Source organism: Falco peregrinus, chromosome 10, assembly GCF_023634155.1.
Source record: "Falco peregrinus isolate bFalPer1 chromosome 10, bFalPer1.pri, whole genome shotgun sequence".
In the NCBI taxonomy this organism is placed as follows: domain Eukaryota; kingdom Metazoa; phylum Chordata; class Aves; order Falconiformes; family Falconidae; genus Falco; species Falco peregrinus.
The window spans coordinates 27,565,331-27,577,106 of record NC_073730.1 but is presented as its reverse complement, the minus strand read 5'-3'; the positions used below and the strand labels follow the sequence as shown (position 1 = coordinate 27,577,106).

The window sequence follows — 11,776 nt, the reverse complement described above, 5'->3', positions numbered from 1 at the left end:
ATGGGCTGGTGCATGTCACACTATGTTGTGACGTGTCTGCATATATGTATATCATCAAAAGTGTGTGTGTATATACATATATAGATGGAAGGATGATGTTGTTCAGAGCCAAGTCATTTAAACACAGCAAATTAGTAACTTCTGTGTTTTACTATGGCATGGTCAGGTTGGCTTAAGGATGAATTAAGCAAGGTGTAAATTTAAAGAACAAACTCCTTCTGTGGCCTGAAATTAATTATTATAACCACCATGGTAACTTAATCTCACAAAAACACAAGTTTATTAATAGGTGAAGGAGCTGAAGAACCACACAGTCCATCCAGCCCTCTGATATAGTTTTCCTAATCTCAGTTACGAAATTCAACGCTGCAGTTTTACAAGGTACATATTCTCAATTAGTGAATGTTACAGAACATAAACATGAAGTGAATATTTGTATTAATGGGATTCAAACAAGTCAACTGAAAGAAGTATCAACTCTAGTTAGAACACATGGTGAAAAGAACCAGATTTGGAATGTGATCATATAGATAGACTGTTGTACAGCAGATAGTATGTACACTGTTTCATATTGCATGACATTCATAGCATATTCATAGAAAAGTTGAACTAAATGATGGCTTAAAAACTGTATTAATGCTGAAATTTGCTTGCTACTTTTGGTTGAGTGTTGATATCGACTGAGTTCATATTTTCATTGTGTAAAAATACTGTATATGATAGAAATCCTTCAGTAGCTTCCACATTCAAGTAAAGTTACAGTTAGGTATTTCATGTTCAACATCTTAAATGAAATGGCCGAGTCTTTCTAACCTTCAGAAGGAAAAACAAATAATGAATATGCTCAATCTGGTTTGACTAGTACGTTTCTTGAAGACCTTGCTTCTGAAACCAGGCTATCATCTACCTCGGCTGAGGTGCGGCTGGGATTACTAAAGCATCTGAACACGGTTAAAAAGGTGGAAAGTCCATAGCCATTCTACACACTTTCATTTATTGTCTGGACAATTAAAGTACAAATAATTCAAACACAACAAGGTTATGAAAAAAACATTTACAATACTTTCCCTCAGAAATGATCTAAACTAGCAAGGTTAACATGAAGTCATTCATTATAACTAAAGTATACAACTGCCTGGTCCTAAGAAAGATTTTTTAAATTATTATTATTATTCAGATAGTAAAACACATCGTAGAGAAAAGATTCTGACATGCCTTCCCCACTAATGCTTAGCAAATGCATCAAAACTTTCCCAGCAAACTGCGCTCATTCATAGCAGATGATGTATAAAGGTTTCCCTGAACATTGAATGAGTGTTCCTTTAAACTAAAATCTAACATTGTTAAAGTAAAAAACTGATAAAATTATGATGCAGCCTTTGCTTTAGTTATTTGTCTACTACAAAAAGTTTGCCTCTTCAGTGTGAAAAAACAATACTTAGTCTACATGCAGTTAGTGGGTATAGCATGGAAAAAATGCACAAAATAAGCACAAGTTATAAATAACCATAACGTTTTATTACCATTAAGACTAAACTTGTATTGAAAAGATTTTATATAACAAGACAAGAAAAGCAATAGCAAATTTAACTATCAACTAGATTATGCATAGCGAGTAACTGTTTCTAGTACTCAGGGAAGAGCATGACCCTTTTTTGTTTTAAATATATAACCGTACAAAGCACAAACATACTAAAATGATCAGTGCACTGGACATGGGAGAGCACCCCCTCAGTCATTTTGTTCCCTTAGCTCTGTTTTCCCCAATCTGAATTACATTAAAATAAAGACCCAGTTGTTTTCTTTTCTACTGTGCAGTAAGAAAAAATATTCACAACAAACATGACAATATATCAAACAATATTTCTACACAAGTTACCTTGATACCTCTGTCACTTAAGTATCATAAGAAAACATTTTAAGACATATACAAACAAAACTAGCAAAGTGTTACAACTTATAATAAATTAACCAAAAGAAAAAATAACTTTATATATATATATATTTATATTATATATACACATACACACACAACAAAATGACACAATAATATGCTTCTTCCCATAGTTTAAGTAAACAAATAAGTAGACTAGCCAAACTAGCTATATTTGATTTTGGCCATATGCATCACATCGGCAATTAAATAAATAAGTGTTTCAAGCAACATAAACAGTGTTCCAAATGTGCCAACACAGCCCAATTATATTAGCTTGGGCTATAAAGTGAATTTGAAAATTCTTAACAAATTTAAAGCAAATGTATTTTTTCTAAACACATTACATTTAACTATGATACTAAGATATGTAAATAATTTTGTAGCACCTACTGCTCAAACCAAGGAAGTTTTTGATCAAAAAATTAATTTTTTTAACTTTTGTTCTGCTGATATCCCATACTGATGACTTAAAGAAAAACCGTCTTGCAACTCATCTCCTTGCTTTTGGGTTTTGACTGTGGGTAACTGCGTGCCTGGGAAGAACACTCTCCCGTACTGTATTTAATATTTTTATTACATGCTATGAAAAGATACGAAGATCATCTGTTTGTAGCCCATCCTTCAAAAAACAATCTACTAATCCAGTTTAAAACACACATCTTGATCTCTAAAAAGTTACCAGTGCAGTATGAACATGACAAAGTTGTCAATTTCCCCTAAATTAGCCAGTCAAAATATTTTTTCTCAAATCCAGATTCTCTTGTAAAAATTCTTTATATTTTATAAAAATAGATTTTTCTTGAAACCCATTTTCAGCAAAGAGACCACCTCTTTGGCAACATTGTTAATGTTATTTAAATTGTTATGTCATCAGGTATCCCCCTTTACCCCATTCCCTAACAGAAGACTGTTTAGTTCACATGATACAAAAGAAAAAAGGAAAAATAAAAAAAGTTGCAAAATTATGTTCTTCTTTTTGCAATTTTTATTGTTCCTCTTTAATTTATGTGGGGGGTTTACCAATCTGATTCAATCAATGTTTTGAAAAAAAAGAAAAGAAAACAAAAGCCTTTTATCTTGCTTTTAATCCCATTAGTTCGTAAAAATTGTTTTTGTTTTATTATTTTTTCAAATGAGTGAATGGTCATCTTAAAAAGACCCACCTTCAAGGAAGGTAGTAAAACTAGCTGGCCGGGTAAAAATCCCTGCACATTGTTATCTATGTATATTATATTCAACAACGACAGCTATGAAAGAACATTCAATGCATCAAAGGTTTTTTTTTTTTTTCTAAGCATTATAAAATCCTTTCCTGTTCCTCACAGGATATCCAATGTTTTAATACTTAGGCAACACTGGCTTATAAAGTCCATGGTTGAATATAAGCCTTGAAGAGTTTTTTTTTGTTTTGTTTTGTTCGTATATATATTTATATATATATATTTTAGTAAGTAAGGATATGAAATTCAGGATTTGTGGGTTTTATTGGTTTTAAAGGAAACTTGCAATACTCTGTCTCCTAAACGGTATCCATTAAGGCTGGCAATCGCCATGGCAGCTTCGTCGTAGTTGGTCATGGTGACAAAGCCAAATCCCTTGCACTTGTTGGTGTTGAAATCACGGATCACCTTGACATTATTGACTGCTCCAAAGGGCCCAAACAACTGCCACAGCACGCTCTCATCCGAGTCAGGAGACAAGTTGTAGACGAAGATGCACCATCCAGTCCCAGTGTGACCAGGGATATTCATTCCGACAAGGCTCGTCATACCATCAATTGTGATCGGAGAAAACCTACCAAGTAAAAACAGGGGTCTATTCTAAATATATCTCTTGGCACAAGCTACATGGAACCAAGACTTTAAAATCAGTAAGCTGATGTTAATGAAGGTTCTTGATCCTATTCCTGGAAGATGACTACATAGCCACCCTCAGTCTCTAACTCCTACTTAAGTGGCGGGGAGCTACGCTAAATAAACAGACCAAATCTGGGCATGAACACATCTCCCTTCAAGGAGAAGCCCTACTTAGACATACACAAAGACCTAATAAAAGGAACGCTTAAGGCCAATCTTGAGACAAAAAGGGCCTGCACATGCTGTTTAAAAAGGCCTGTAGGAATTTGCCACCTTCTCCCATCATTAAAATAACGTAGTTTCAGGGAAACTGAGATCTAATGCTTTACCTTTCACTGGTCTGCAGTGACAAAACCCAAACAAACTTCAAGAAGTATTTTAAAGATTAAATATGAAATGCCACTGTCAGGATCCAGCTGTAACAGTAGCCTCTTCAGCTGAAAATACTATTAGATGTAGAGTGACATCTGTAAGCGGTAGATTTTGATTCTCCTCTTAACACAGTCCTTAACTGACACATACTGCCAAAAAATATCCAGTTAATAAAGTAGTCCTAAAGCTGGCCACATATTAAAAGAAGATTTATGCAGCCATTGTAGAGTAAGTAAAACAGCACATAATTAATGAGCATGTCAACTAATACCTTCACACTGTGAGACCTGATGTCCAGAACAGGCTCTTAGGTTCTTTGGATAGTCAACGCAGAGAGACAAGCTTCCAGAAATCTCATACAGCACCCTGACTTCCCCCCTCACTGTCTTTTGGCACCTGTTTTCTTCAGCTTGAAGACCTGAAGAGAGGAGCTGAAGCCAGGTAGTATGTTTATGAGCACAGAGCCATTATAGAGCAACACAGGCTGGGTAGGATCTCCAGAGGTCACCTGATCAATCTGCTGCTTGAAGCAAGGCTAACTTCTCAAATCAGATCTGCTGCTCGTGGCCTTGCAGAGGGAAGTTCTGAGAGTCTCCAAGGAAGGGAACTCCAATCCTGGAGCCCTGCTCCAGGGCTCCACCATCCTCACTGCGAATGATTTTCCTTTACACTCAGCTGAATTTCCCCTGCTGCAACCTGTTACTGCTGACTCTTGTCCCTTTGCAGTTGACCTCCGAGAAGCGCTTGGCTTCATCTCCTTCCTGATGCCCCTTGTGGGGAGCTGAAGGCAGCAGCCAGGGGCTGAACTCTGCATCTGCCTTTCCTGAATTTCACCACTTCCCTCCGGCTTGTCAAGGTCTCCCCAGCAGCAGCCATGGCCAACAGCACGGTGGCCGTCCCCGCTCCCCCACCACTGTAGTCACCCGTTAAAGCAAGGAGGGTGCATCGCAGCCCGTGACTCAGGTTATTAATGAAGATGTATCAGCCCTCAGGATCAACATAATTTTCCTTTCATCAGTTTGAAAAAAAAAATGACATGCTTTCTGAAGCTACACTTTGGGATAGGTTTTAAAATAACAACTGCACAGAGGAAATGTCTTAATAAAAATCCAGTTTCACATGTACCTTTTAGTATGATGAGTTTTAATACCAGAACTGAATTGAAATTCCTCAGGATTTTCTGAGATGACTGGAGGAGAGGAGGGGGGAATCAAGTGTTGCCGAGTGATCCTGTGCCTTCCCGAGCTTCTCCTTTTACACTCGCAATACTTTCACACACATTTAGTAATCTGCACAATATTATGCAGTCTATATTAAATAACCATAAAAGTAACTACACACTTGATGGCTGCTCACTATTCTGTTGACTCCTGATGGCACTTTATATGTATATTCAAGGCAAAAAAAGCCATTTGAATATATATCTTAAGCTAAGGAACTCACTGGGGTGTAGCTATGCTGTAAATGAGTTCACAAATGCTCACAGCACTGGATCCTCAGACATACATACAGGTTTGCAGCCAGTTTATTAAAAACACATGGCAATTTTCCAACTGAACTTCACTTTTGCAAACCCTGCTCTCAACAGCTTTTTAGTTTCTCTCCTGCATACTGAAACCAGTAACATTATCACAGTGGTTCAGCAGGGCTCTCACCCACGGTATTTCCCCAGCTGCTCAAAACAAAGGTGGCTGGACAAGGCCAATTTATACCGCATCTTCCACCCCACGTGGAATTGTAAATAAGGCGGCCAGGATTGAGAGCTCGTACAAGCCAAGAGCTTCAGCTTCTTTTGAAATTTGGAAGGTGGGACTAAGCCCGCTGCTGACAAGTGCTAACTGTGCTGGTAACGTATGGAAGCCAAACGCTCCTTCTCTGTAACGTTTAAATTTGATATGAAGTACAACATGAATGTATACACTACCCTGTAAGTAACGTTACTGTAAAATCTGTACAATGCAAAGCTGTGCATGCCACATAGTATGTCATTAAAGTTTTGCATTTTTAAGGAATGCTGCACCGACGTAATGGAGAGCGGTTTTTCTCTGGAAACCTTTTGGAGCCATGCAGCTTTCAACTATTTATGTACCACGAGCACAGGAGCTGCTGTAAATCCAAGAAAACATGCACAAAACTAGTGCAAGTGTGTTGACACAAATAGGAGATAACCTATTGCGTAAGTAGCTTTGCTACTAGCAAGTGATCTGAAATTAGCATCATTAAAACCTCTGTTCCACATCAGCACATTCCATTTTCCATCAGTACCACATACTTCACGCAGGGAAAGAAGGAACCGACCCTCAGCCCCAGTAATGCTGCACCGCAGATGTTTCAGAGGCAGTTTCAGAAACTGTTATCCATACAGGATTTTTTTTGTCACCCTACATCTGTAGATACAGGGTTTGCCAGTGCAAGTACAAGTTTTCGAGACTGGCTGGGAGGAGAGAACTAATTCAAGATGCCTAAAAAACAAATACTCTTGTGATTTAAGACTAACACTGCAGACTCTGAATACGAAGAAAGCAGATACATGACCCGGAGAGGCAGGTAACGCACTCTCTTCCCTCTTGCAGGTCCTGTGAGATCTGAATTCAAACACTCCCTGGGTCAGACCAAGCCCCCTTTGTCCCGCAGCACATGCCAGTGCAATTCCAGAGAAGCAGCAGCACAGGGAAAACTCCCTGAACAAACCCATCCTTCTGACACCAACTTACACCTGACAGATACTCGAGGCTGAGTCCTGCCACGTTTTCGGCAGAAGAAGAAATCAAGACACAAATGAGATGGGGGAATGCAGAAGTGATGTGTGATAAAATCATGTGGTAAGTTCTGACTCATCGTATCACCATCGCCACTACGGATATCACAGAGGTAACAAACGTACTAAGGAACACCAGAAGTAGTGCTTCTGGAAAGATACACAGCCTCTGTGCTACTACTGTAAGTAGTCTTAAGATTTCTGATTTGTAGGATAGCTACCGTGGCAGTAGTTAAAACCCATACCGCTGTCCACTACTAGCTAGTGCAAAGATATACTTACCATACCGTTTTACAGGATGAGCTTTTTTAAAAAAAGAAAAAGCTCAATTTTCAAGTGTGGCGAGTAGACCATTTCAGAAGATTAAGTAGTATTTTCTCATCTTAATTGTGGGGGATGGCTGGACATCTTACGGTAACATCAGGAATAAGACTACACCTTTAATTTGCTGTGAGGTTCGCTTGCGTTGGTGTGTGCCATTAGAAGAAACACTAACAACACGTCAACTCCTTTTAGCTATCAGATCAAACATTAACATACTCATGAAACAGCATAAACGTTTACAAATCAGCTGAGCTTTATCAGACATGCGTGCACAAACATACGAACACACAGAGCTATTTTAAACAAAAAATGAAATCTCAAGCACCGAGAAAATTTCAAAGTATTAAACCTGTAACAAAAGAAACTTAGGGCTGATTAAGGTGCACACAGCTATATTTTCAAGTCAAACTTGTGAAGCCAGATGTAGGAGAAAAACTATGAGATTTAGACATTAAATTTTCCATTATCAGATCAGAGATTAGTTAAAAGCGTATGTTAATAGTTCTGATTCTGGAAAAAGTGCCATTTAGCAGCGTGACTGCAGTTTGAATGCTTGTAGCTGTTGCACCTAAACCATTTGAGAAACCCACCTGTAAATAAAAAAAGGTTGAAAAAAACCCACAGAATTTGCGTGTGGCCTTTAAAGTAACAAAACCAACTGAAGTCCAAACTTAAAAAGAATTTGACATGCTGGTGGAAGAAAAAGAAGGAATTGGAAAAAAAAAAATAAAGTTAGTGAATTAAAAAAAATAAATTGTAGCACCAATCTGTGCCAACACGGACATCTGGCAATCTGTGGAATTCTAATTACCTCTTTACGCCATAGGCCATATTAAGCAAATTGTCCAGCCTGAAAAGAGAAGGAGGGTCTTTGGGTTAATGTCTCACAGATGGCAAGATCGCTCAATGGAACTATTATTAATAGCGTTCCATTTTCAAAGAAGAAGCGTTCAACAAGTTTCCCACACATCTAAGGAGCCTAACAACTCCCAGCCTGATTTGTTAAGTCTGAGGTTGTGCTTAAGTTTCTACCACAGCATTTAAAGCCATTTTTAACTTGCTTACGGTCTTAAGAGAAAAAAACCTCTTCATTTCCTGCGTTTGGTTTTAAAAAATCCACTTCTGATATTTTTTTATTTTTTAAAAAGACAATATTAGTATGAAGTTATTGCAAATAATTTAACTGTTCACGTTATATTTACAGTTAACTTAGAAACAGAATGTTACAGTCCGGAATTGCTGGAACTGGAAAAATTCTTCCTCGCTATATTACATATACTTAGTATTAATCCTTCACAATATGTCAAATGACCACCAAATTTTGCAGAATATAACCATCTGTTTTCCATGGGAGCACAATAAAGTCCTTCTATCCATGGAATGATTCAGTGATAACCTCAATGGACACAGCTGCATGCCAAAGACACAAAACCAAGTGTAAATTTAAAGTATCTGATGACTGACTTTTTTTTCTTATAATCTTTAATTCATTAGCACTTTTCATTACTGAAAAACTAAAATTACTTTTGAATAATTCTCTAAAAGCCGGTATGCAACTCAGCTACGCAAGTATGTCCAAGTTTTTTTTGAAGGCAGACTTTTTTATTCGAATGCTAGGCTGCCTGAAAATTATCCTCAAAGGTAAGAGTAATGCATCACTAACTCTAGCTTATGTATCAGATGGAAACAGCATATTCAGAATGCAAAGCATAAAACATCCCTGAAAGTATCTGAAGAATCACACCAAAGACTAATACAAGGTCTCTTTATACTAAGAGCAGATCTCAGGCTAATAAATTTAATGATACTGCTGCTGACTGGACCAGACTCAGCTTTTTTTCCTGCTACCAATCCGCTGTCATTAACATCAAAGTCTAAGCTGCATCAAAACTGTAATAATATAGCAGAAAATAAAAGCGTTACCAAAAAAGTGAGAAAGAACAGGATAGTCACTGCTCATTTGATTATCAGTGTAACTCTATTCTGTCCTCCCTTTTTTTATGAGCCTTCATGAGATCTGTTTGTACAGTACTTCAGCTGTTTTAGTAAATACAACATGACTACTGCTGTCAGCAGATTTTCCTCCTCATTCTCCAGGAAAGAATATTTAATTTTACAAAGAAAATCAGGTCAGCCTATGGAACTAAAAGCATATTTTCCTGCGCAGCACCTGCCCCACATTGTCGTTGCTGGTGGGACTTCAGCTCTTTTCCAGGTAATTACCTGAATCTCTGAGCCTGGTGGTGAAGTGGTCCAGGGTAGCGTCTGTTGGGAGACTGATACAGCTGTGAAAGGAGTGCCTGGCTTGTTTTCTGGCTGGGGTTATTGGCAAACTTCACAGTAATTGGTTCTGTAGCACCACTAGGCTTCTGGCCATTTAGTCCCTTTATGGCTTCTTCTGCCTCTATTCTCTTATCAAAACGGATAAATCCCACACCTCGAGAAACCCCTGGGAAGTAAAAACATGTGAACAGATGAATATTTGTAGGAACAGCCTCACCTATGTAATGAACAAACTGCATGTTGGTTTTGACTTCACAGAATATGTCTTGCAAATTAAGGAAAGGCCTATAAAGAAAAATGCTCTTCCCCATCTGTACTCTCCAGCGCACTGAATACTCTCCATCCGTATTGAAAAGAACGATTTTAAGTAAACAACATTCTGCATTTTGAGATCCCTCACAAGAGAGGCAGCAGCAGTTACGCCTCCAAACAGTTAGCTTATAAAGAACCAGGTATGGCATTTTACTCTAGAAGTCACATTGTCTTAGAACCCAACCGCCAACAAGCATTTACAATTTTGCCATTTCCAGAAAAACATGCATTTATCAAGAAAAATTTTATTTTAACCTGTGACTTGATCAACCAGAATCCGTGAGGTGATGATGCGCCCATATTGTGAGAATAACTGCTCTAATTCTTTCTGGGTCATTGTTTTCGGAAGGCCGCTGACATACAAGTTCGCATCTCTGATCGATGCTGAACTTGGACGGGCATACGACACCTGTGGATTGAGGAAAAGGAAAGGCAGATTAGCACACCAGACCCACCCTTTGCATTTCAAACAGACCGATGATTTTCTGTTCTTTCACTAGCAATAACCCTCCAGTTCAGATGTTACCTGTTCTGCAAAACCAGCAGTGCCAGGAAAGGCTGGGAGAACAAAGGAAGAGCTAGAGAGACCTTAAGAACAGATGCAAGCATTCTTTAAGTGCAGTCATAAAATAACTATTGTTCCGAGGTAGATTAATGTGCAACTTCCTACGCACGGCTTTGTAAATTTACCCCTATGAGTTGTGGGTGTATGGATGACTTACTGTATCCAACCTGTAATAACCTTAGCACATACATAGCACTGAAGTTCCAGCATGGTTTTGTGTGTGTGTGGTTTTTTTTTCTTTCTTTCCCCTGCTCCAAGTGTCTGAAACAGATCAGGTTATTTGCAGAGTGATCTTTAGTTCTCTCTCTTTGTGTTTTCATCCTGAGCTGGCGAGAGCTGTTCTGGATGAACAGTAAAGTACTAGTGAAATTAGACTAAATGAACATCTGCTCAGGGAACTGTATACCGACACTCACTGTCATATCTGCAATTCATCACGAGAAGCTCCTTTGTACTCTAAGCCCAGAACCAGACCATAAAACATTATGACCAAGCAAACAGGAAAAATCTAGCCGAGGCACTGCATGTATGCAGTTGGAAAATTATTAAATCAAGACTCTTAACTGCTCTTCTACCTATGAATCAGATTTTTAATTATAGTATGTGCATAAAAAGCCTTCTGCACTTTTGAAATATATACATTTAGAATACACACATTTAACATAATAAAAATACTTCCTGGATAAAGCCTAATGGCAAGTATTCAGCATGGATCATGAAGAATTACTTTGCAGCACATCTGAAATAGCACTGGAGCCAAACCTGAAGATTTTGTACTTCATCTTGATCTATTTAAATATAAACAGATCAGTACATTCCTGTGTTACATCTTTAAAATGTGTCTTGGAAGGAAAGGGGGGGTGTCCCATTATGAATACAATGCATTCAGCAACTGTCTTCCCCTCTTCCCAAGCCTTAGCCCAAACACAAATGATGTCAAATGGATGTCTTTATGTGCTATGTGTCAAAGAGTTGTCTTTATGTGCTCCACACCTAAAAATAGATGTTGACTCACAGAAAATGATGTTAATGACTAATATTTGCTTCCACAATCTTCTCTGCATAATAGCAGACAAACTCTAAAGATTCTAGATTTTTAAGATTTTTGGCAACTTCTTTATAACTTACATGTTTGTACATAGCCTTCTCTGTAAATGTTAGGTTTAAAAGGTTAGAGAGAGGAGGTGGGAAAATTTAGGGAAAGAAATGTGGAAAAAGAGGTTAGATAAAACATTTGCATCAACTGAGGCAAGCTCAGGAGGCACACAGCACCAAGGCACAAGCAGACAAACCTTCAGGTGCCGAGATCAGTGCTGAAAGGGAGAGGGTATCAGGGTCGAAACTGTTTTGTGCCTCAGCAATTTAGGACC

General features: G+C 38.1%; 1 protein-coding gene across 11 annotated transcripts in view; it reads right to left on the bottom strand.

Annotated features, from left to right (window-relative positions):
* Positions 1 to 257: 257 nt before the first annotated feature.
* ELAVL4 (ELAV like RNA binding protein 4) overlaps positions 258 to 11,776 on the bottom strand; it is an 83,290-nt gene continuing 71,771 nt past the window's right edge. For 8 of the 11 annotated variants that reach the window (XM_055815677.1, XM_027788290.2, XM_013299987.3 and 5 more), the window contains exons 4-7: positions 10,097 to 10,250; positions 9,470 to 9,695; positions 8,058 to 8,096; positions 258 to 3,730 (exon numbers count right to left, since the gene is read on the bottom strand). In XM_055815677.1, the coding sequence (XP_055671652.1) occupies positions 3,403 to 3,730; positions 8,058 to 8,096; positions 9,470 to 9,695; positions 10,097 to 10,250 (747 nt within the window). In that variant the 3' untranslated portion in view covers positions 258 to 3,402. The remainder of the gene's footprint in view (positions 3,731 to 8,057; positions 8,097 to 9,469; positions 9,696 to 10,096; positions 10,251 to 11,776) is intronic. The other 3 variants (XM_055815675.1, XM_055815679.1, XM_055815678.1) reach the window with 1 other exon arrangement.